Source organism: Ambystoma mexicanum, chromosome 5q (genome assembly GCF_040938575.1).
Source record: "Ambystoma mexicanum isolate Mex_15411 chromosome 5q, UKY_AmexF1_1, whole genome shotgun sequence".
NCBI classification, from domain to species: domain Eukaryota; kingdom Metazoa; phylum Chordata; class Amphibia; order Caudata; family Ambystomatidae; genus Ambystoma; species Ambystoma mexicanum.
In genome coordinates this window covers 132,919,231-132,946,207 of record NC_090933.1, presented here as the reverse complement: position 1 = coordinate 132,946,207, position 26,977 = coordinate 132,919,231, and the positions used below count along the sequence as shown (strand labels likewise).

At 48.7% G+C, this 26,977-nt stretch overlaps 1 protein-coding gene across 2 annotated transcripts in view; it reads left to right on the top strand.

Annotated features, from left to right (window-relative positions):
- ATP9B (ATPase phospholipid transporting 9B (putative)) overlaps window positions 1-26,977 on the top strand; it is a 3,609,114-nt gene that overhangs the window by 2,864,692 nt on the left and 717,445 nt on the right. For both annotated transcript variants that reach the window (XM_069620656.1, XM_069620655.1), the window contains exon 18: window positions 23,031-23,114. In XM_069620656.1, coding sequence (XP_069476757.1) covers window positions 23,031-23,114 — 84 coding nt within the window. The remainder of the gene's footprint in view (window positions 1-23,030; window positions 23,115-26,977) is intronic.

Genomic DNA, 26,977 nt, shown 5'->3' with positions numbered 1-26,977 from the left:
TGCATGCTCACGCTATCAGAGCCAATGCCACGGTGGGCCCCTTGCAGAGGCATGGCCTGTGGCAGGTCATCAGCAGGGCGTCCACGTGGGCCACTCCTTCAGCCTTCTGCAAGCACTACTGTTTAGATGCCGGCTCTAGATAAGACACGGCTTTCGGGCAGGCACTATAAAAGGAAATTGTTTTCTTAAGGAGGTTCACCTCTCCACCCTGGGGCTACATTCATTTGTAATAGGCCATTCAGTATGGAGGAAAGGGGATGGGACGTAGGAGCAATTATAGGTTACTCACCGAAGTGACTAACGTACTCCTAGTCCATAGTACCCTATCCTCTATACGTCCCACCATCTTCCCTCCTAATAAAACAGGTGTCATTAGGCAATGGTAATATTATCGATGCGTCTATGGGGACTGAGGAGTGGCGCCGGTGGGCGGAGTCAGGGAAGAGCATGCTCCCAGGTCCTCGCCCTGCGCTCCTCTAAATTTAAAGGGGAAGGTGGTTTTTCTGGTAAAAAAAGTTTCTGTCTCCCGTCCCTAGCGAGGGACGCCCATGCAGTATGGAGGAAAGGGGACTATGGACTAGGAGTACATTAGTCACTACGATGAGTAACTATAATTAATTGCCTCAGGTTTAGGTATGATGCTGTGCCAGGAATAAATTGCGCCTGATCTTGATGGATCAGAGCAGGCATTAGAGGAAGCAATCTGTTGGCTAGGGCTTTAGTGGAAATGTTGATATCTTCATGACAGCAGCAACAGCCACACTCATCATTGACCTTCCCAGATTTGAGTAAAACTATCACTATGGCTTCACGTAAAGATAAAGGTAGCTTACGAGTACAAACAGATTTCTCCCAAAGTTTCAATACTCAGGGGACCAACAGGGCACTGAAATCCCTATAGTATTCAGCAGTAAGCATGTTTGGTCCAGGCGCTTTGTTTCTGGGTAAGTCTCTAAACACTGCATGAGTTCTGTGTCCGTCAAAGGAGCGTTCAGTTGGACTCTCCCTTCAGGGGATAGCAGGGACAGGGCAGGATATCATTTAGTAGGTCACCCAGTTTGTGTTAATCTAATTGTCCATGTGTTTGAGACAATAAGGTGTAGAATCTCGTAAACGCATCATTAATACCTTGCTCGGTGTAGACCACCCGTTGACTCTCGTCTTTTACCCCGACTATGTGGTTCCACCCACCCTACATTTTTACCAAATTGCCAACATTTTACTTGGTCGATCACCTTCTTCATATTTCCAGGCTGAAGCCAGTCTGGTAAAGTACTGTATCGCTCTATCTGCCAGTTTCCTAAAGTTTTCAAGCTGCATTTGAATTGTCGATGGGGTGTTTCGATTGGGCGCCAATGCATACTGCCGCCCTAATGTCTGGAGTATCTCTTTGCATTTTGCCAGGTCCCTAGGTATAGTGTGTAATACTCCCTTTTCACGTGACATCACCATTCCTTTTTATATATACTTTAAATGCTTGCCACAAAACGGCCTGCGAAACCGTTCTGTCATCATTGGTTCGAAAGTATGTGCGGATGTCTTCCCCAAGTTTTGTTCTAAAAACGAAATCCTGTAGTGCCAGTGATTTAAACCTCCACACCCCACGGTCTATCGGGGCATTGCCCCACGTTAGATATATTATGATCGGGGAATTGTCAAAGTAAGTTCATGGATATATATTCGCTTCTATCACTTGTCCCACTAGGTGTTCTGATATCAGGACATGTCTATTCTTGAAGCCATGTCATGTACCATGGAGTAGTATGTATACCTCCTTTCACCTGGATGCAGTACAAGTCATATGTCATGTAGACTTAGTCTATCAAGTATTGTCAATACATTTGGCTGCCTTTGACATCAGCCTATTACTGGATCCTGTGTAGTCGAGAGTTAAGTCTAATATGGTATTCATATATCCACCCAGATCACTGCAACAGGCATACATGATAGCACTAGATCCGCTTTTGTAGAGTCGAAGCCTGAATTGTCAATATTTGGTCTGTATGTGTGCACCAGGAAGATCTCTTTATTCAATAGTTTACTGTGTACTACAACATCTGGGTCTATTGGTTTATGCAATTGCATGAAAGCAGCTTTCTTATGTATCAAGGTTAACACCTCCCTAGATTGCATTGAGTACCCAGTATAGTACCTATTTGGACCCCACGTTGCAGCAAAAGTCTTATTCCCCTCACCAACTGCATGTGCCTCTTGTAAGAACAGGGCTTGTACATTATGACGGTTCACATATGCTGTAATTCTTCTTGCCTTGGTGTAATTCCCTAACCCTCTGACATTCCAATTTTGGACTCTAATAATCTCCAGGGTAACACAGACTATTAGTCTAAACCATGCTGTTGTGTAAATACCATCTTGTTACAATTGCATTTTGCATATCACTCTGATTCTCTATGGGCCTCATTACAAGATCCCCGGTCTGGAATGCGGTGATTCCGCGGCGACGGTAAAAAAGTTTCCGCGTCCGCAAGGTTGCGGAAAGATCGGCCGATTACGGGCTGTAGGTCGCGAGCACCACACGGACGTGGAAACGGAGTCACCGCCGCCATGTAAATACCCACGGAAATGGACATATCGGCCCCACAAGCAGACACACAAGCGGAAATACCATGCCCACGGAAGCGGAAACACCATGACCACGAAAACCGGAAATAGAGAGGCGGCCATCATATAAATCACAATCCACTGCCATCCAGAGTCAGCACAGGCTAAATCTGCACAGTGAGAAGCCAAAAAGGACCACCAGCATGTCAGCCAGGATCCCTGCCAAGAGGCAACGCAAACAGCGCTTCAGCGAGGCAGAGCTCACTGTATTGATTGACCACATAGTGCAGCATGCCGAAATGCTGTTTATTGCAGACCAACGGCGTGCAACACAGCAGCGCAGGAAGGAAGTGTGGGCGGAAGCTGCACGCAAGTGCACAGCTGTGGGCATGACTACGAGGAGCGTCAAGGACTGCCACATGTGGTGGGACGACCTCAGACTGAGGGTGCGACACCTGATCACAACACACCGGCAACGCAGCAGTGGGACAGGTGGAGGGCCCCCTTGCCCACTGAGGCTGCAGACATAGAGGAGCGCTGCAGCAGTGTCCTCCACCTTGAGGCCATCCATGGGATTGGGGATGCCGAGGCAGGAGTGAGCCCACCTGCAGATGCTGGTAAGTGAACAAATATGAATGCCATATGAGTACTTGTTGAGGACAGGAGTGCCCCAAAGGAACCATTAACAACCCCCCCCCCCGCAGCCAGTGCATGAGTGCCCCAAAGGACCCATTAACAACCCCCCCCACCCCAGCCGGTGCATGAGTGCCCCAAAGGAACCATTAACAACCCCCCCCCAGCCAGTGCATGAGTGCCCCAAAGGACCCATTAACAAGCCCCCCCAGCCAGTGCATGAGTTCTCCGAAGGACCCATTAACAACCCCCCCCACAGACAGTGCATGAGTGCCCCAAAGGACCCATTAACAACCCCCCCAGCCAGTGCATGAGTGCCCCAAAGGACCCAATCATGACCCAGATGATGATCAACATCACTACAATACATGACCGTCAACAATCATATGCGTGTAAATGCAAATGTTCACTGATCAACCTGTCTGATACATGTGATGCACCCATCAGGTACCACCACACAACTAATAGCATGCCCTCTGTGTCCCCACAGCCATTTCAAGTGACAGTGACACCGCACAACAGCCGAGGCAATTGGCACCTGCACGTGTGCAAGCCTGCGCCCCTGCCCAGGAGGATGCTGCTAGCAGTTCAGCAACTCTGCCACCAGTAGCATCTGGTACGCATGTACCGGCCACCAGCACCACCATCTCCACCATCTGCACGCTGCCTGCTGCAACACAGGTGCCACGGGCACCCATCATGCCTACAGAACCCACCCCAGAAAATATCTGCACTGTGTAGGAGGCAGCAGGCAGTGACAACAGTGCCCCAGCACTGCAGTCTGATTTAGGGCCACAGGGGGAGGTGCCCAACCTGGATGACTTGCATCCTTCCATGACCTCCAGTTCAGCCCAACATCACTACGCAGTCCAATGAGGTCGCCAACTCCCTCAGTGGCTGAGCTCAATGCCCGCATGCAGCGGATGGAGGACCAGCAGGCTACCCTCACCCAGCTAGTGGAAAGGCAGCTTGAGGAGTCTAGGCTGCAGAGGGAGAGCTACAGCACATCTGTGCGTCGGCTCTCAAGGTCAATTGGACGCTTTGCCACCACAATAGTGACCCTGGCACACCATGTGCGGGAGGGCAACAACAACACTTCCAGTATTGCCGGGTCTATGTTGCTTGCCCAGCAGGCACATCTGGGCCGTTTGCCACCAATGCCAGCAACAGTGCCATCCACTACCACCACCCCATCCAGCTCCACATCTGCCAGTCCACGGATGCGCTCAAGTCGCCTAATAGGGCCCTCTGGCAAGGATGCCCGTGCGCAGAAACTCACACACAAATGATGGCATGTGTGTTTGGCACTGCAGGACACATGGGGACGAGAAGGGTGTAAGGTGGTGGGTACGTTTGGGTGGTGGGGGAGGTCCATTAGGGGGTTAGTCATTTGGGGCCTGGTTGGGGGTGGGTACGTTTGGGTGGTGGGGGAGGTCCATTAGGGGGTTAGTTATTTGGGGCCTTGTTGGGGGTGGGTAAGTTTGGGTGGTGGGTGGGCACGGGTGTACAGCTTCCCTTCCCAATGCACCTTCTTCCCTGTTGTAATGTTACAAATACATCATCATTGAAAGAAACAGTCATGAGTGGACATCCATCATTTCATTTTCAGTCCATCAATGTATTAACTGGTATCGTCTTATCCATGCAATGCTGTCAATGTGCAGTCTTTCAAAAGTGAATGCGAATCAGTGTATCCCATGCTCGTTGTCCATCTTGTGCACCTCCAGGAGGAGGTGCAGCCATCCCATCCCCATCTCCATCCCCAGCTTCATCCTCTGCATCTGGGGGCAGCGGAATGTTCCTACGCAAGCACAAATTGTGCAGCATGGCACACACGAGCGTGATTTTACCCGTCTTCACTGGGCTGTAGAGCAGTGATCCGCCAGATCTGCTCAAGCAGCGGAACCGGGCCTTCAGTAGTCCAAATGTCCTCTCAATCATGCCACGTGTTCGGACGTGTGCCCTGTTGTACGCCTCCTCATACCTATTCCTTGCCCTCCGTACAGGCGTTATCAGCCATGGCGTGAGTGCATATCCAGCATCACCTACATGGGAAGTAGATGTGGGGATATGTCAGTGTTTGTTGCATTATGTCTACATCAGATACAGTACAATCATGTGTCATTGATCATTCATCCATATGTGGCAAGCAGTGGTTGGACCGGTGGTTAATTGCCATTCCTGGGTCATTGTAGTGGACGTTGGCATCTGGACATTGACAAGCAAATTGATGTGCATGTGTAGTTGCCCCTGCGGGAGATATTGGTTGGTAAGTATGGCATTGTGCACTGATGTACACACATGGCGGAGTCAATCAATTGACTCTGATGATGTTGTTGATGCAGGATGTCTCATGAGCAGGCATCATGTGCATTGAAGGGGCATTGGTGCATATTTTGGATGGATGTATTGAGTGGCTCAAGGTGTATTGGCCAGTGGTAGTATTGGCTGTTTGTGTCATGTTGCAAGGTGTGTACGGGCACACTGTGGCAACCTATCATGTGTAGCTTTGTGATGTGTTGGTTTTGCTGACTATTCACTCATTGGGCAGGGGGGGATGCATGTGCAGTCATAGCAGCCCACTCACATAGGCCCTGGACACACACCCCATTTCCACAGGGACTGTGCATTGGCATTTGTACTCACCCAATAGCCGTGTGCTTTGTCCAGCGTAGCATTCCATGTACCGTGGCAATGTCAAATTCCGCAGAACCATTGAGTCATGTGTTGAGCCCGGGAAACATGCCCAGCAATGTGTTATCACTTGTGCGGCATCACATACCATCTGTACATTCAGTGAGTGGTACAGTTCCTATTGCGGTACACCATCTCAATAGCACGTGGTACTGTCAGCTCTATACCCCGCATTAGTACCCATATACTCCTCTCCAATGTTCAATCCTCCCCTCCCTTCTTTTGATGAGGACAATATCCATTATAGTCCTGGTGAGACAATATAATATACTTGAAAAAGTTCTAGAAAATGCAAAGTTTGTTACATCTGACTCTATGACATGTACTGAGAAGACGATGAGTAGTCTAAAGATCATCATGAAGAAACAGAATGAACATTCTAGCTTCTCAGTGACTGAGAAGATGATCAGGAGTCCAAGCATCACTATCGAAAACCATAAGGGGGGGGTGGCGATTGGGACTGTTGAGCAGCCACAAAATGGCTTATATCTGTGTTGGAAGTACTTTGTCATAACTTGGCTGAGTTTCATTCAAAAACTCCCCGGGAATCAGAGGTTTTGATCACCGCAACTTTAACGGTCTGCGCTGACCATGCTGGAAAAGAGAGAGTGCTCCCATTGAACCAGTGACGCCAGGGAAAGCTGCACACTAGACGGTTTGCTCAGATCGCTGCAACGCCTATGAGGGACAGGCAACTCGAGCAGGGAATCGCACAAAATCCCACTTGCTTTGCTTTTAAAGCGGTACTACCAGTGACCAATTACCCAGTGTGCCGAGGGGAATACTGGCTGTGCCTTTTGATTACAGTAGATGGAAAACACAGTCCACTGCTGCTGGGTGCGGAAGTGAGGATCTGGGAGTTGGAAGGTTACCTGTTGCCGCCAGGCTCAGAAACAACTTTAGAATACATGGCAAGCAACATGAGGGGCGTGGAAGAAATCACTGACACAGGACACCACACGCCTGAGGCTGACGTCGCAGCTGAAAAGGCTGAATCATCAATACAGACTGCACAGGTGCATAGCCTGACATCCACACGCAAGAGGGACTTGTCAAAGGGGGACAGAGACGACACAGCACATGGTGGCTAATAGAATTAGTTTGTTAACTGACCTTGCTTTTCCCCGAATTGTGGCCTTGAAACACTCCCCCAACAACAGGGACAGCAACAAGCATGCTGACGCTATAGCAAGGAAGGAATAATGAACTATTGAACACTGCCGGGCAATACTAGTTAAGGTGCATGAAGACCCTGCTGGGTTACTGCGGGTAATAAGCTAAACAACCCCATTTTAGTCTATGCACCTTCAACTGGCATCCTTTTATTCTTGGACTCCATGCTCATACTGCTATTATAGAACCCAATGGGGGACCGGCAGATTGACTTGTGGTTGATAAAGGGCGGTGCTGTAGCCCGCATATTGCTCTCTTGGTGATCCAGCGGCGTTGGTCTGCCAATGCAGTTAAGGTGCTCATATTTGGTATATAAAAACAACACACATCATCGCCAGTGGCACAGAGATCGTTATCCTTGTATATGGTTGACACTTGCAAATGGAAGCCTGGCCAAGCACAGCAGTGATACAGATAACCATGTCCAGAGGGGGAGCCAGTCAAAAAAAGCACAATACGCTGGATGCTTAAACCAGACAAACTAATCCACCTTGCATGGATAAGATTGCTGAATCGCAAATTGAAATGGCTACCTGCAAATCACCCGAGGAGATACTAAGACTGAAACAGGTGATGGAAGGTATGCAAGGCAGATTTGCAGCTATGACTGCTCAATTGGATGGCATCACGACCAATATAAACACTTTGAATGGTAAAATTGGGAAAGAGTGCACTCAAATGACGGAGGCAGAAACACTGATTGGGTCAACAGAAGATGGCATCACTGTCCTGAAATCCCAAATGGTGAAAGTCACTACTAACCTGAAAAGAGCCCTGTTAAAATGCAACGACCTTGAATCGCGCTGGCGTAGAAGTCATACACGTATAATTGGACTGCCAGAAAATGTTGGTAAAGGCCCCATGCAAGAGAGTGTGCAGAATCTCCTGACACAGTTGTTTGATAAGCAAAACTTCTCTCCAATGTTTGTGGTGGAAAGAGCAGACAGAACACCGCCGGAACATCCTGAACTGGGAGCTCGCCCTAGGGCAATCATCGCAAAACTACTTAACTATAGAGACTGCGACAGAGCGCTATGCCTCGCCAGAGAAAAAGGACCGCTGCGCTATGACAACACCACAATTCACTTATACCTTGATTTCTCCTTGGCTGTCCAACAGGAACGCAGGTGCTTTTTAGGCGTGAAAAGTATGCTGCATGAAAGAGCGATCCCATATGCTATGCGGTTGCATGTCTTTCCATCAAAATGTTTCCATCGAAGGTTTGTTCCATCAAATAATTTCCATTGAAAGAGGTTTCATCGAATTCCCCCACATAAAGTGCAAAGTGTTTATGCATCAAAATCCTTTCATCGAATAGGGTTTCATTAAATAAACACTTTACATTATTTGCATGGAAAGTCTATGAAACATGCATGACCTTATAATGTTACAGGGAGCCCGCTGTCCAGTGCTGAAATCTCTAAAGTATTTCAGCACTGGACAACTTCCTCTAACTTGTGATGTTTCTTGTTTATGGGGGGGGTCCCCCTCAAAACCCCCAGGGGTCCCCTCCAAACCACCAACCCCAGGGGGTCCACCCCAACCCCCATTTTCAAAATGTAACCCTTGTCCAGTGCTGAAATCTATAATGTATGTCAGCACTGGACAGCTCCCTCTAATTTGTGTTTTTTTTTGTTGATTTGAGGGGGCAAACCCCCCCAACTCCAATGGGTCCCCTCTCCCTAATCCTCCCCACCAACCCCCATTCCTCAACCCATTGAATTACCAATAAAAATAACCCTTTCCATTGAATTACCAACCCAAACATCCATACATCTATTTTAAGGGCATGTTTGAGTTGGAAATCCATCCATCCATTTCTTTTTTCGATGGAAAAGATTTTCAATGAATGCATTTCAATGGATAATGATTTGATGGAAATAAATTCGATGGAAAGACTGCATACCATGCCATGCTATATCCAGCATGTCTACGAATTCTATACTGGGGAAAATCTGTATTCTTCACCATCCCAGAGGAAGCAGTGAACTATGTAGAGGCTAACATACCAAATGCTTCCAGACCAGTTGAAGACATGGGGGTGACATCCACCCCTCTGTCCTAAGCAAGCTAGAGGTACTGAGTCGATTTTATAACAGGAATGTTTGTGAACTTTTGAAGTACTTTGGCTTAAATTACCTTGTACAAGAAGCAAATTATTTGATCTAGTGACGGAATTGTAATATAATGTAAGCGGGTTAACATTGACCGGGATGTTGCTCCTGCAACTGTGTACTTGTCGACGGCGGGCCACGTTGGGCTTGGGAGTTAAACAGCGACCCCCCCCAAGGAAGGTTGCAGTTTTTCTGTTTTGTTATAACGCGAAAGCACAGGTTGGGGTGGTGCAGAGTTGTTGATGTTAGTGGTAGAGGGGGTAGGGTGGTATAGATGGTCCTGATTGGGCGGGTGATGCATGAGGGGTGGGGTGTCGCAAGACAGGATAAAAAGAGATGAAAAATGTTCAGCTACAAATACATAGGGCCTCATTACAAGTTCTCCGGTCCGGACTTAACGCTGCCGTTATAACCATACCAGCTCCGTTTCCGCGATCGCCAAATTATGACCTATGGACCCGGAAAAACAACCACCATAAACCACCACCGCGGAGTGAAGGCACCCGTAAACTTCGCCTGCACGGAAACCCTCCGTTACCGGCAATACGAAACACCGCGTGCATTACGAGTAGCATGGGCATGGAAACACTGCCACCAAAATAGCGCTAACACCGTGACCACGGTGGCGGTATCGCCGCCACCGCGAACATGACGTTAAACAGTGCCTGCGGATCTTAAACAGGCCACAGGTGCACCAAATGAGCCCAGATGGACCAAGCAGGAGCCTACAAAAGGGCCACACCCAGGCCAACTCCAAACATAACCATGCAGCCAGCAGCTCTAGCAGCATTGGGACTGGGGCTATTGAATGAACAGGCAGCACTGCACATGATTTCAGTAATGGTGCAGAGGAGGAGGAGGCGGAGGCGCAGGAGGGGAAGGCCGCACCTACCAAACCCTGTACCTAAGCCAAACCCTATTGTCCAGCCTGCATGACCCGCAGGCAGCCTGCAATATCCCACATCAGGGCCTCACCCTGGAACCCGACCCCAGGATAGATCCACACATTATACCGGCTGGACCGTCCAACAATCATGTATATCACCACCATGATAGAGGACATCAGCAGCCACATTGACATCACCACCGCCATCCCCCCCACTCCTGAAGGTGGTGTTGGTACTGCATTTCCTTGGCACCGGAATTCATCAACACACCGTTGGTGAGCTGCACAGGCTTTCACAACCCTGTTTCTCCAAAATACTGGTACAGTTACTGGATGCCCTGTTGCGCCATGTGTCTGAACACATCGCCCTACCCCGTACCCTTGCCCAGGTCATTGCCACCAAGTTGGCCTTCCATGCCATTGCAGGCATGCCAAATTGCATAGGTGCAGCAGACAGTTAAAGTTGCGGTGATCAAAACCTCTGATTCCCGGGGAGTTTTTGAATGAAACTCAGCCAAGTTATGACAAAGTACTTCCAACACAGATATAAGCCATTTTGTGGCTGCTCAACAGTCCCCGTCCCCAAGCCCCCACCCCCCGTTATGGTTTTCGATAGTGATGCTTGGACTCCTGATCATTTTCTCAGTCACTGAGAAGCTAGAATGTTCATTCTGTTTCTTCATGATGATCCTTAGACTACTCATCGTCTTCTCAGTACATGTCATAGAGTCAGATGTAACAGACTTTGCATTTTCTAGAACTTTTTCAAGTATATTATATTGTCTCACCAGGATTATAATGGATATTGTCCTCATCAAAAGAAGGGAGGGGAGGATTGAACATTGGAGAGGAGTATAGGGGTACTAATGCGGGTGCATACTGCGTTCTCTGAATATAGTCGTCCCTAATTCCATAAGGGGGTTCCTCCCGCATGTGATCCTCCTTTGGTGCACCACCCCTAGGGGAACTATTGTACTGTGGACGCACCGTCCTGGCCCCATGTGAGCGGACTCCCCCTAGGTGAGAAGGAACGGCATCCTCAGATTCATCACACTACACGCAACTGGTACCGCTCTCTCTGAAATATCTCCCCTTTGCTAAGCTCTGCCACCAAACTCTCCAGCACTCTGTTCCACCGTCAAATCATCTCACTGGCCTCATATTCCACCTTATGTGTCCTAATCAGTACAATACACACTGTCTTTCCTACTACCTGTTTTTATTCTGTGGGGCTGGTCGTTTAGTGTCTTTCTCCCCTTCTCATTGGCTGCAGCACTAACCTGACATCCTGCACCAATTGGTGCCTTTCATTCCAACAGGACCAAGGTAGGAGACTTTAAAAACACCTCCAAGCCTCTTCCCCTTTTGCAGCATGATTTTACAGATCGTTTCTGTAACGCTCACCTGATTCCCGTAGAGGCGCCGGTCTTGACTGGGCGTATACCGTATCTTCAAAGGTGATGTGTAACACACGGCTGGCTCTTTGGGCTGGACCTCTGTGCACTGTATGTTTGACTCGAAGGGTAAGATGTCTGCAGATAGAAAATATGGGATTAATGAACTGGGTTATTGAATGTCTCTCTCTTCTTCCCTTTCTCTTCTCCTGTAGAACCCCGAAGGTTAACGCTCTCACCTTAGGTAAGTGAACGCCGTGCTCTCCATCTGCCTCGGGGCAGGGTGCTGTAACCAGTTTCTTCACTGGATAAGGGGAGCAGGCCTCTTGACTTCAGAGGACTGCTGTCCGTCGTTTACTGCACGAACTGTAAGTTTCGAGTAATTCTAATGTCTTTAAAGTCTTTAGTAATGATGTCTCTTGTTTTGTAGGGTTCCGGCGATGGTGGATGACGGGCTGAAGTGAGTTGAAGATGGAGCCCGTGTGATGAATAGAAGCGCCTGGAAGCACGTAAGTAAGCGCTTGTTGCCTGCTTCACGATGCGCTCTAACTGTCTTTTTATTTTGCAGGTACAAGTTCGGAGCGGCTGCAGGGTGCCGGAATACCCACTGGGTTAGATGTGGAAAGGAGTAATGGCACGTGAGTATTAAAGTTCCCCAATGTCTTTAAACGCACCTTCTTTTGTCTTTCAGATGCGGGATGCAGCGCCGAAGGCCTCCGGAGCGTGCAAAGAGTTGGTAAGCTTTTGTCTTTCAGATGCCGGAATGCAGCGTGAAGACCTCCGGAGCGCACGAAGAGTAGGTAAGCCTTTGTCTTTCAGAATGCAGCGCGAGGCGTTGGTGACAGCCGATGGCCCAGGTAAGTGAAGAGCTGTCACTGAAGACCGTAATGCTAACCTGTTCTTTCTTGTCTTTATAGGTGTTGCTGAAGACTGGATTCAGGATGGTAAGCCTTTTTCCTTAGGCCCAGGATCAGATGCAGAAGACACGATGAGCGTTCTGCTGCAGAGGATGCAGAATAACGCAAAGCAAGATTCATCCATCGGGTGTGGTTTAAATAGCCTCCTGTAGTGCTTAGGTGTCTCCTTCCACAGCCACGCCTAGGTAAGAAAAGAGTTCCTGCTTTCCAGAAGAGTTCCAGTGTTCTGAACCTAGGGAGTGGCTCCTGCCCCACCCAACAGGAAAAGTAGTTCCAAACAGAAGAGGATTAGAAGCTCAACTGGCAGGCAAGTAAGCAGCATGGTCTGCTGCAGGTAAGTCCACCCAAGCATTATGAGCCCGGCGCTTCCAGCGCTGGGACTGGGCATATTTATGAGCCTGGTGCCACTGGCGCCAGGACTGGGTCCAAAAGGTCCCAATTGGGACTGGTTGGCACTCGGAACCTGGGTTATGAATCTGCTTCCAAGGGAGTTGGGAAAACCCTGACCTTTTGGAAGCAGAGATCATGACAGTTTCTGGTGTTTTCATGTCAGGTTGTGGTTTTAAAGGTTTGTGCTTTTATATAGTTTGGCTACATTCCGGTCTCTTCTGAGGTTCTGGTTGCTGTTGGGTTGTGGTGTGGGCTTGTTTATCTGGGTTGTCATGTTTCTTCTTTCTCCCTTGTTTGCCCTCTCTGGGTTTTCTTGGCTGCTCCCATGTATATTCTGTCTGATCCGGTTCTGAAAGGGAAAAGAGAGAGCAGTTGTCAGCAACTGGGAGGCATTGAGACATAAATAGTGGTTGGGTTGACATTTGCAGCACAAGGGATGGATTTTTCAGGGATTTGTTGCACACCCTCTCCCCCACTCGCCATTCATATATTGGGAGCGAGGCTGGCGGTGGCTTTCGTTTTAGTGAGCCTTCTGCTTCCAGGTTGAGGAGGATTCCTGTTTTCCCCCTTGATAGGGTCATGACCCTGTCACACCACACATACTTCATCCTCATCACAGTCCTTCATTAATGCCACATCTCTGGTCCTCGCCAGTCCATCATTACCTGTGCATCCCGCATCCTTGCCACAGTCCCTCATTACCCTGCAACCTAGTCACAGTCCTTTATTACTGTGAGAAACCTGAAGGTGCCTGACCCGCTAGTCCCTGGGGATCTGTCATCCAGGTGGCCAGGACAGAGCCATCGTTATTAGATTCAGTTCCTGGTGGTGGACCAGTGGGAAGGGATCACCTGGATGGGGGGGGGGGTCTGCGGGGAATGGAAGTGGGACACGGATGGGCGAGAGGCAGTACCCCTTCCTTCTAGCCCATTTTCCCCATCTTACCCCGTGTGATACTTAGCTCTGCACCCTCCTCCTTTTCCGACACAAATACTTTCCTACACAGTGAAAGACAACGGACTAACACCAGAGTCGTTTACCTGCAATGTCCCAACACAAGGGCCAGGCAGAGTCAGCCAATTGACCATAACTACACACACCTGATGGCCCTTTCCCTTCCCAACAGGGATAAAAGGCAGAGCGTGAGAGCACACTTTGAGCAAGGCCGAACGCACAAGGAAACAGCTGATGGCCAAAGCTGAAGGAGGCGCTTGCCGCTGTGGTGCCGTCCTTGACTCCCGAAACAGGAAACTCCGACCATTGAGCCCAGCCGGTGAGTCGAAGAAGACAGATAGTAAAACCAAACCATGCTGGGCCCAAGGTTGCGGGCGGCAACCTTGATGACCAAAGAATGTGTGTAACTGAACTTTAAAGAAACCCTAGTAGAAGGTTCAGAAGCAGAGTGGTCAGGCGTCACGGGGAGCTCATTCGAAGAACTCTGACTGAAGCCTTTGTGGGTTGTATTGTTTGTTGAAACTACGAGAACTAAGAGGCCTTACGAAAGGCCAGTGTGGAGTGTCAAAATGGTCCTACGGGGGTCCAGCAAAACCCCTCGTGCACTCAAAAGTCTTTGACACATTGGAGAAAACTGATTGAACTATGAAACTGGCAAATGTGACCCTGACAGAAGGGTGCCTACTAATTGAGGGTAAACAGGGATATATCCATGAACATTGTGATGACAAGTGTGAACCCGGCTGAATTGCCAGCAAGACAGAGATCCTCCTCGTCAGCACACCTTCACCATCCTTTCCTCTCACTCTCTGGCCGGCCTCCCTTGGCCCCCCTCCTACCCCCACCTGCGAGGCTAAGAACCTCGGGGTCATCTTTGACTCCACCCTTTCCTTCTCCACCCACATCTCTGAGGTCTCTAAAAAGTCAAATTTCCGACTGCACCTCCTCAGAGGTACTCTGCCTTTCCTCTCCTTCCCCCAGAAGCTCATAGTAACTCAAGCTCTGGTTCTCTCTAGCTTGGACTATTGTAACAGCCTCTTTCTAAATCTACCTGCCTCTACTCTCCGCCCTATGCAACTAATCCAGAACAGGACTGCGAGACTTGTCCTTGGCCTCAAGCCCTGGGATCGTATCTCTCCAGCTCTGAAATCTCTCCACTGGCTCCCAGTGGATGCAAGGATTAAATTCAAAACCCTCTGCATTGTCCACAAGGCTTTCTGGGGCCTGGATCCAAAATACCTTCAGCTATCCCTCCGCAAATACCTCCCCTCTCGAGCTCGTCGCTCATCTACCTCCAACTCACTTAGGGTCAGTCGCTTTTCTAAGAAACGAGCTGGGGGTAGATCTCTGTCTTCGGCTGGGGCCTCCCTCTGGAACAGCCTCCCTGCCACTCTAAAACTTGAGGCGAACCATCTCCGGTTCCGGAAGCACCTCAAGACCTTCCTCTTTTCTTCTGCCTTCGCTCCCCCTCTCCCCTGCTGATCTGTTCTCTCTTGGCACCGTGCACCTGGCCACCCTCTGTCTTTTGGGCCCAGGTACCTGCTCATCCTGACACAGCAGGCCCTGCCCTATCATTAGCAGTTCCAGACAATTATACCATCTTACGAGCAGAAACACACCTCTCGAGGTGGGGATCTAGCTATCATAGCCAAGCTCAGTCTTGACATGAGAATTACCACAACCCCTATTATGAAATCTTGCGAATGCCTTGCGGTCAAAATTGCCACCGCTAACTTCCAAACACTAAACCTCATCCTTATCTATAGACCTCCAGGTCCTACAGGAACCTTCGCTGAGGATCTATCTACAACCATATCCAACAACCTAAAAAGCACCTCCCAAACAATAGTGCTAGGGGACTTCAACCTAGGCTATAATGACGCAAAGGATATCCAGTCCACAGCTACAGCTCTGATCCTAGAAGAACTGGGTTTCTCCCAGAAAGTTAACCTTCCCACTCATGACAAAGGCCGCATCTTTGACTGGATAGCGGAACATAACTGTGGAGTAACCATCACAGATACTTTACCCCAGATCTGGACTGACCACCATCTACTACTATTCACAGTAGCTACGAACTCGGCCACGGCTCAGTCCCCACTTGCCCCTCGCATGCCACGAGGAACAAAAAACGTATGACTGCGGAAAAATTGCAGCCCATCATACTACCACATCTGAACTCGCTCCCAGCAAATACGGATCCAAATGTGCTAGTTGAACAATTTAATGAAACTATCAATGCAGCCCTTGACCACATAGCTCGCTCAAGCTACGTAACAGTAAACCGAAGAAACATCTCAACTCATGGTTCACTCCTCACCTAAAAAAGCTCAGGCTAATCAAAAGAAATCTTGAAACCACCTGGAGACTCTCTCCTTCAGCCGAAAACAAACTCAACCTCGCCAAGGCATCTTCCCAATATAAGAAAGACATCTTACTAGCCAAACAGGAAACGTACAACACCAGAATATCACAATTTAAATCTAGTGTCAGAGAATTGTTCAGCATCCTTAAAGAACTGGAAACTCCTGTTGCTCCCCAAGAAAACTGCACCAAGGATAAAAATTGGTGCTCCAGCATACAGTCGGCCCTAACCAACAAAGTAGCCAATCTACAAACTAAAATTGCCCTCAAAAAAGCATCTCTTACACCTCATATCCCACAGACTATAGTTCCACCTCTAAAACCCAAACAAGAATCACGTTTCTGCTTCTCTAAGGTATCGACCATTGAGGTTGAAAAAGTTATCCTGGGACTTAAACCATCCAACTGTAAAGGCGATCAATGCCCTGCCCAATTAATCAAGGATGCTGCGAGAGAATTATCGCCATTCATAACCAAACTCATCAACTCATCCTTTACCACAGGCACTGTACCGAATAACCTAAAAGAGTCCTGGGTACTGCCACTCCTAAAGAAGCAAACCCTGACCCGGCCATTCCTACCAACTTCAGGCCTATCACGACCGTGCCCTTTCTTCTAAAAATCTTAGACAAAGTGGCATACATGCAAATACAAAACTTCCTTGAATCCAACCTTTTACTTGGAACACGACAATCCAGATTCCGCCCACAGCATGGGACTGAGACAGCCCTAATCGATCTCAAGGCCCAAATAGATCAATATAGAGACAATGGCCAAGCAGCCCTACTCCTACTGCTAGACCTCTCAGCGGCCTTTGATTTAGTCGACCATACAGTCTTATGTAGCCACCTAGACTCTGCAGCCCACTTCTCCAAAGAGGCCATAATATGGATCAAGTCTTTCCTGAGTAACAGAATTATGAGAGTCTTCTCTCCTTCAGCCTCGGCAGACCCGATCCCCATAACATGTGGTGTACCTCAGGGATCCTGTGTGTCACCCAGCCTCTACAATGTATTCACAAAGCCACTCTTTGACGAAATGGATCATCTGGGTATTGCCTACACCAATTACGCAGACGATACCCAGATCCTCCTCCCGCTTTCAGGAGACTACGTCAGGGATCTGGCTTTAGTGAATAAAATCTACAGCATCGTTCAGGCATGGATGGCCACACACGGCCTATGCCTGAACGATGACAAAACTGAACTCATTATCCTAGGCACCCCGACATACATAACCAAACTAAGCCCGGATTATGCCAATTTCATTATCGATGGGAACAACATAAAAGTAGCGAAGGAAGTGAAGACCCTAGGCTTTTACCTAGATGCCACCTTGAACTTTGCTAAACAAGTTAACTCCCTAGCCTCAGCTACCGCATACACATGCAAACTCATCAGAGCGAGCAAACAATTCCTTTCTACAGACAGCTGCATCACGCCTGCCAGAGCCCTCATACTATCCAAACTGGATTATTGCAATGGACTATACATTGGGGCTAATAAACAGACTATTCATAAAATCCAAGTCCTCCAGAACAATGCCCTGAGAGCAGCTCTCAAGATTAGCAGAAAGGAGCATATATCCTCGGTAAGAAGAGAACATAAATGGCTATCCACGCAGGATAAAATTCAACTCAAAATTGCCTCCCTCACCCACAAGTGCCTCAACAACAAAGCACCACCATACCTCAAGGATAGGCTACACCCTAGAACCTCGACCAGGCCCACAAGAACAGCGAATGCTAACTGCCTACAAGTCCCGCGATTTAAACTCGCGACTATAGGAGGACAGAGCTTCCCAGTCAAGGCAGCGCAGTTGTGGAACTCACTAGCCCTTGGCATCAGAGAACCCCAGCCCTTTGCGAAATACAGGCAGAACTTGATCAATTGGCTGAGAGCAAACGACGCCTAACTACCCTGTCCTGACTGTTTCCATTGGCAAACTAACTGAAGCTCCACTGGCACCCCTATACCAGACTATCTAAATCAACTTCCTCTTGCACTGGAATGTTCCTGAAACCTGTATATTACTACTGTATATATTATTGTATACTCCCGATAGTTAACCCACACCTGTAAAACTGTGTTGTTTCTGGACCTAGTTCCGGCCATGTATATACATGCCTACTATATATTGTATATTGTATGATACCCGTGTACTGTTCCTACTTATTATGTACCTGTAACTAAGTTGAGCATATTCTTGTCCTGTGCGCCTTGATGCACCAGGGTATGGCGCGCCCTAAAAATAATAAACTAAACCCTACCGCACTGCCTCCGGGCCACCCCTTGCACTGGGAGCTGTATCTGTACCCATACAGCCCCCCCCTTTTCTTCCTGCACTTATTGGACCTACCCTGTCTGCTGCCTTAAACCTAGCACTTGCAAATTGCTGGCTGCATTACCACTGTTTGTTGCCTTTATTATTTATTTATTATTTATCTGTTTCTCCTCTGCTTTGCACTTTCCACCTCTCCCCCTTACATGCACTTTTCCCCTCCCCCTCTCCCATGCACTTGCGCGTTCTCAATGTCACTGGGCCTAGTAAGATCGCTGTTTTGTTCTCCCCTGTTCCCCTCCCTTGCCTTGTCGCGATCTGAAACACTTGTGTACGAGCGCGATAGAAATAAAATATCAATCAATCAATCAATCACAATGGATAGTTGTATAAAAGGACACTGAGATTGTTTGAACACTGCGATTTTGAGTCAAAGTCCATAGTGAACCCGATTGAGGGAGGCTAACTTTACATAAGGATCAGAGCCCGGCTTAGGGGGATCCAAGGGGCGAAGAGCAATCGCCCAACGTGAAGGATTACCAAGGGAATTTTTTGTTTTGTTTATTGTTTATCGTTCAGCAGGCCTTCTAAGGTAAGAGACTTTGCAAGAAAAAGACTTGGCCCCAGAAGGTCCTGGCATCTTTGAAAGGGAACTGTAACCTTGTGCTGGCGAGGCCCAGGAGTGTGCTGTGCTCTAACGTCCTGCCTTGTCCCGTGCTAAAAACGGGGGGAAGGGTGATCCCAGCCCTACCATCCTGACTTATCATTTGGTTAACACTTCTTTCTTTTCTTGTGAACATTATCCCACGCTACTTTGTAATTTAGTTGCAAAGATTGGCAATAGTTTATTTTTTTAGTATAGGCCCTTTTTTATTTAACAAGATGCCGCTAGGACTGCCTTATTATTATTTGATGTTCATAGCTTGATCCCATCTTAGATTTAGGTTTAGATTAGGTGTTTTTCTGATCCATTGTACAGTTTAATAAACACCCTTGAACTGTGATCACTTGTCTTTGTCTTTACAGTTGCCACAATGCATTATTTACATAACCTTCACCTTTGCATCCCCATTCCCTTTCACCCTTATTACCCATAATCTAGCATCTGTCCTCATTTTCAGTCCCTCATTTCCCTTTCCCCAGCATTCCTCACCCTCATCACAGACCCTCAATACTCTTGCACTTGCATTCTTTATCTTTGTGAACGTCAATTCTTGCCCCTGTTAGGCAGAATCCTGTGCAGTTCCCTTGGGGAACACTGCAAAAAGATTAAGACTACATGAGTAAGCAGTAAACCCAATTGGTAGCAGTCTGTACCACCCAGATTTACCTGGTAGCTGTGGCTGAGCAGTCAGACTTAGCTCAAGAGGAGTTAGACAGTATACAGAGGATACACAATAGGGCTAACAACACAGTAGAGCAAGCAAACACTGACCAGAGCTTTGTATCAAAAGTATATAATTATTTATTTAACACACACTTTAGAAAATACACCAGCACTATTAATCAAAGCAAGTTCAAAACACAATCCGAAAAGTATACACACCTCCCTTAAGAATTATTAGACAAGTCTAAGTCAAAACACCACTTTTTGTCAAAACAGAGGGGAGCGCATAACTTAGATGGCACTCCAATAATTAAATAAAAGGGAGAGAAAATGGCAGGTCATAAAAAATAAAACGGTTCCCAACACTTTTAAGAGACCAAAACAAGTTAGTGAAGGCAGAGTTTACTGTAGAGCCAAAGTTAATAGGCCAGGCCCACTTTAAATGGAGCAAGGTGAAATGTGCCCAAGATCACACAGTTGAGAAATGCATTCAAGTCTTTGTAGAAATGTTCAAAAGAGGTTGGGGTGGTTCAAAAGATAAAGTTAGAAGGTCTGGGGGCCAACCAGTTGGAATGCCAAGGATTTAAGGGTCACCTTGAACAAACAGAAGAAAGGGAGACCAGGTGGAACACAGTACCTTGAAAGTTGAGGAAGCTCCAGCGGTGGCAGTTGTTCCTGGCAGAGGGTTCAGTTTGTTGTTTCTACCAGGCGAAGAGAGGATCTCGTCGAGGAGGAAACATGGAGTCGTTGCACTGCCCAGGAAAGAAACCTGCCGCGGAGTTCGTTGGTTAAAAGGTGCATTCCTGATATTCGCGGTCACAGTTATGAAGCTTGGCTATCCGGCCGCCGGGGTGCTTGGCACGGGCGATTCGACCAAGAGACGTCCTGGAAGGCGAAATGGTGAACTGGTTGATCCCACCAGCTCAGAGGAAGAAGACTCTTTCAGCAGAAGATCTTCTCTTGTGGTCGGGAAAGTGGTGAGGTCATTGCAGCAGGGCTCCACCAGTGGTGTCTTCGTTGCAGATGGCTCAGCTTCTCCCCTCTTCGGATTTCTTAGGTCATGTGGCGACTTCTGAAGTTCCAGTCCCAAAAGCCCTGCTTTTATGCAGAAAAACCCCCATTCAACAGCCTAGCTGTCACTCACACATGCTAAATGGTGAGCCGGCGGCTCACCACTGGCCCAATCAGAACAGAGTGCGACTTGGGTTGCTAAGGCAACGCAGTCCAGGGTGCCAATTCCCCCACCCAGACATCCTGTGTAACCCAGAAAGAGTGGCACCAGTTGGAGCGCTTCTGTGGAGAAGCCTGCCAAAAAGTGGAACAAAGGGCCTGACCTTGGTTGGAGTTACAGAGACGGACACGAATGCCATTTTAGAAAAGAGTTCTGGCAAAAAGACCCAACCGGTGATTTCATATTAAATAAATAAGCCGGCGGTATCTTTAACATTGCACCAAAAAGTGGTGCGTTTAAAATCAATGGGAAAATCCCATAGGAAATATTCCGGTGGAATATTTTGCGTGGTAACCACTGCCACCAGCCAGAAACTGGACAAGGGGGGGACTGGACAGTGCCCCCTTGGAAACAGACCCAGGGCAATCGAATTAACCCCTTCCAGTAATTCTACAATATGATGGTTTGTACTGGTTCTGTTCACAATTTTGGACTAGTAAAGTCAATGGTGACTTTACATGCCCTGGGAGACAGTAGTCAGTCCCAGGGTATGGAGTCTATGTTTGGGGGTCGCTATGATACCCCTGTGTTACTGCACTGAGGGTGCTGTGTAACATACACAAAAACAGATGATACCCTATGGAGTAAAAATACCCCATAGCCCATAAGCACACAAAAAGTCAAAGACATACCTCAAATCATGCCTAAGAGTGGGAGAAAAAGAGTCTAACTCTTAGCAGGAGAAAAAAAAACCCAAAAATCCAGCAAAGCTACTGGGGGACGCACTAGGTTTGGGAAAATAGCCTTATAAGAGAATTCTCCCTAACATCCCCGGCCTTCCTTGTCCTCATCATAGTCCTTCAATTACTTTACCCTGCCATCCTTTATCCTTGTCACAGTCCCACATCACCCATACCCCAACATTCCTCATCCTCGTCACAGCCCCTCATTAACCTTAACTTTGCATCTCTCAACCTAGTCACAGTTTCTTGTTACCCCTTGCATCCTTGTCAGAGTCCCTCTTTACACCCTAAACCCTCACTCTCATCACAGTTCCTCATTACCCCTGCAACGCAAATTCTCCCCACATTCCTTCCTTATCCCCACAGTCTTCCTTAGCACTACATCCCTCATCCTTGGAACAGATCCTCATTATCACCACACACATCATTCTTTTGACATTCCTTCATTACCACTTCATCCCTCATCTTCTGTTCAGTTCCTCGTTACCAATGCTTTCCACATCCTCGTCACGGTCCATCAATACCCCTGCATCCTCATCACGGACCCTCCATCCGTCTCACAGTCAGTTAATGACCTGCATCCTCATCACATTCCCTCTTTACCTCCACATCTCTCTTCCTTGTCAGTACCTCATTACCTCTGCATCCCTCATACTGGTCGCTGTCCCTCATTACACTGCAACCTCCATCCTCATCTCCATCCCCCATTACCCTGTAACCCACATCCTTGTCACAGTCCCTCATTACCACCATAACAGTCATCCCAGTCACATTACCTCAGTACAACTTCAACATTCCTCCTCATCACAGTTCCTCTTTACCTTCACCCTGGCATCTCCCCTTCCTCATCACAGCTTCCTGTTAGTGATAACCTGGCATCTGTCCTCGTTTTCACGAGAAATGGTAATTGCTCACACGTGGCTGACGGCGGTCAAGTCTGTCTTCGAGCAGTTGGGGAGACAGTGGCAAAATTGCAGAAACAGCATAATCTGCCTTAGTGGCTATATAGACGGTCCCCCTGGCTGTTACATTTGGGAGGGTAGTGGGGTCTAAACAGCATTATTGGAAAAGAAAGATGTGTCATGGGAATTGCTTGGTGTATCCGTGGAAAGGACCCTAATCTAACCCTCTTCCCTAAGTGATAAAAGAGCTAGATGGCACTTGCCTCTGCTATTAGGATGAAAACATGTTTGGACAATGTGGATGGTGTGTGTTAGCACTTTACCCGATCCCCAGTGACCCCACCCCCCATCCCTACTGGAGGCCATGCAATGTTGCTTCTTTATGTGCTTTAGATCCATTGTGGAGAAGGGACTATTCCCTTAAGACTTCCAATGTTACTGGATAATGATCTTTTTTTTAAAGTAGATTTCTTTAACATGATAGAATGAAAGTGACAACTTACTTAGCTCTTGTATTTTCCTATAGTGTGGTAACATGGCAAGAGAAGGTTTGAGGACGCTTGTTGTTGCCAAGAAATCATTAACAGAAGAACATTATCAAGATTTTGAGGTATGCATTTTGCATGATATTTATCAGGTTTTCATATACTGCTATGCATTAAATATTGCTCTCTTGCGGTCCCTCCCACTCTTCCTTCTTGTTGAATGTTAATTACTGGTTGATTTCATCTGTTGAGAATGATTCTTCAAAGAAAGGTTTGACGAAAATGTAAGTCGAGTTTTAAAATCGCACAAATCCAATCTTTGATATCTTTACTCCTACGTCCCGTCCCCTTTCCTCCATACTGTATGGGCGTACCTCGCTAGGGACGGGAGACGGAACCTTTTTCATCAGAAAAATCAACTTCTCCTTTAAATTTAGATGCACATGGGGGCGTGGCTCTGTGAGCATGAAATCCCCTGACTCCACTCACTGGCGCCACTCCCCAGTGCTCTCTTCTGCATTGATGGGAATGGGCCGATTTCATCAGCGCTCTTGGGTTAGGCCTCTGGCCTAGTAATTCCATGCCCTCTTCCCCGGAGAAGTACTTTTGTCCTCTTTTTTCTCGTCTTTAATCAGGTACCTCTGTCCTCTGACACCACACTCCTCCTCTGCGGCGCATGTCGATGTCAGCGGGCTCCAGCAGGTGTCGAGCCTGCGAGGGGCTCGTCCCTACGTCCGACCCCCACGATGTTTACCTCCGCTGCCTCGACCCCGACCACGGCTGGGAGGGTTGTACAGCGTGTGATGCGCTCACACCACACGCGCTGAAGAATATGCTAGCTCTAAGGAGATCTCTTCCTAAGGTCGCCTCCAGAGGATTTGAAGGAATTAATCAGGCACAAGTCCATGGCCCAAGGTAGGGGCTCTGTTTTGATCTGCACCCCGCAAGGGCGACTACTTCCCCAGCAAGCGCCCGAGCAGGAGGGACCTTTCAGGTCCTAGCCCCAGTGCAGGTACCGAGGCTATTTCAGCTACCGGACAACAGGCCGAGGGGTCGCGAGATCCTACCGGTGATGTCGCTGAAGGACCGAAAGATTCTTTTAACGGGTTTCCGCCCGAGGGGCTATGCTCTAGTACCAGACAGATGTCTGAGGGGGGCGCCTATATGCAGAACTACTGGCGACACAGCCAAGGTCACTACGCCTACCAGGCCCCGTCCTGAGGTGCAGGGTAGGACTCAACCTCCACCGCCAAGAGTCCAGGAAGAGGCATGGTCCAGCGCGGCAAGCAACACGGCTCAGGCACGTGGCATGAAGCCCAAGAAAATGGCCATCGGGCCAGACAAAATGGTGGCTCGTCCAACACCATCCCCCTTCCGGGAACAGGTAGGGGAACGGGTTTCCAGGTGGGACTGGTCTTCGCCGGGCACGTGGCCTATGGCATACCCTTCATTGTCACAGGGCAGATACACACCACATACAGCAATGCAGAGTGTGTCCAGGTCTCAGCACCTCCAGGGCCCTCTGTCCATGCCCGTGTCACCAATCGCTCCACCGGCCTGCTAAGACAGGTTTTTTTTTAAAAGTTCATGACGCCTATGAGGTCTCCACAGATGGCCGTCATCCTCAACGATGTGGTCATGGACATGCTCCCTCCGGTCTTGCTGCTAGCACGCACGGCTACTCCACCCTTGGTTGCAGCACCTTTGGCTCCTATACAGCCCTAGCTCCTCCTGCTCCTATGCAGTCCCTGCTCCCACTACCCCAGCCCCTCACGCCTCCAGTAACCCCGGCAGCTCCCTATCTGCCGCCTCTGCTGCCATCGGCTCCTGTCAGTACACTTCAGCCCTCGGCACCCAGCACTCCTCCGGCTGCACCTGACCAACAGGACACATTGGTAGACACCGATGACGAGGAGGACCCCAAAACACCTTGCTCTGCCAAGGCATTTCATGAATGGCTCGCAGGCCTAGCTGAATACTTGGGATTCCACAGCCAGAAGTTGAACAACCAGAGATGGGGGTCTTGGCGGAGGTCCTCACTTTAGGCCCCACGGCTAGAACGGGATTCCAGTGCGAAAGGACGTTGTGGCACTGGCCAAAAAAGGATTGCTTAAACCTCATTCGTCACAGCCTACCAACAGGTGCCTCGACACCAAGTACAGCAGTTGTTGGAGGGGGATCCACTCTTACTGTCAGCACATCCTCAACCACAATCCTCTGTGATTTCTGGAGCCTCAATCTATTCCAAGCCACAGTCATCCTCGGCTACCTCAGCCTCGGCACTCCTGGGTAAGGAGGAAAAGATCTTGGAAGCATACAGAAAGAAAATGTATTCCAATGCTTCGCTGCATCTTCGTCAGTCCAATGCAGACGCTATGCTCGTTGCAGTCAATCAAAGCCTTTGGAGAAAAATAGCTGACTTCCTTCCGGAACTTCCCATACAGAGTCATGAGATATGAGAAGAACGGCCTGGCTGCGGGCTACCAAGTTGAACCTGGACGACAAAGAGTGCATATTGGACCTTCCATTCGAGGGTGGCGATCTTTCCCATTCCATTCCAGCACCAATGAGGAACTTGTTAAGAAGAACAGTTCCCAGACTGCCAAATCCTTATCTAGCCTCACAAAGTCCGCACCTAGGGCCTACAGCCAGACACACTAGCATTCTGACAAGGGTCGGTCCTTCGAAGGGTTCCGAGGCTTCCAGGAAAGACGGTCCAGGCAACTGGACCGATCGCCTAGCCAACACAGCCGCAAGCAGCACAAGGCGGGGCATAAGGGCTTTTTTCAATCCCCCATCTCAGCCCCAGAAGGAAAAAAGGCATGACGCGCTCATCCGATCCACACGCCTCCGGTGGGGGCGGGCAGGCCTGCCCTTCACTCAATGCTGGAGTGCAAGGTTTGTGGGCTCCTGGATCCTGTCAGTAGTGTCCACAGGCTTCCACCTACCGATACCTCCTTCTCCTCTCTCCTCCCCTCCGCTCCCACAGATTGGGACAGCAACTCTGTTGGCGGAAATTCACCTGCTCGTATAGAGCCAGACAGTGGAAGAAGTCCCAGCCCCCCAGCAAGGTCTGGGCTTATATTCACGGATTTTCGCCATACACAAGAAGAACCAGGCAGGCCTGAGAGTTGTGTTGGACCTTTCCACCCTGAACCTTTCCCTTCCTCTTCAAAAGTTCAAGATGGTCACCCCAAAGCTTATTGCAGAGACATTGTGTGTGGGAGACTGGATGTGCTCCCTGGATCTGAAGTATGTGTATTTACACGTCCCTATCTTGCAACCCCACCGGTCCTTTGAGGTTCAGGGTCATGGGGTTCCATTTCCAATACAACGTTCTACCCTTTGGCCTCAATTCAGCTCCCAGGGTCTTTACACGACTTATGAACACAGTGGCGGCCCTGCTCAGGGCCCAGAGTCCCCACGTCTACCCATACCTAGATAACTGGCTCGTCAGAGCAAGGTCTCCAGACGCAGTACAACACACCGCCTCCGTCCTCATGAATACTCTACCCGAGTTGAGATTCTCCATCAATCCCAAGAAGTCACAGCTGCAGCCTACACAGAATATAACTTCCTTGGGCCTCATCTGGGATACGAGCTCCGAGAGAGTTTTCCCCTCCGAAGACCAGATCACAGCCATTAAGAAGGCCACAGGGCATTTGCTCAGCAGAGCAGTGACTTCGGCATGGTGTTACCAACACCTCTTGTATATCATGGCAGCATGTCTCCTGGCAGTGCCGTACACAAGGGTAAAATTGAGATGATTACAGTTGTACTTCACAGCCTCCTGGAGCCAGGAGAGGGGTTCCCAGGTGGAACTTGTCAGCTTTCCACCTTCTCTCCACTAGGACCTTGACTGGTGCAGCACAGACTACAATTTGCAGATAGGCAGGCCCTTCAGGCAACCGGCACCGCAGGCTACCATCACCACAGACTATTCCCTGGAGGGCTGGAGAGGGGTTGCCAGAGATTTGGTCTAAAAAAA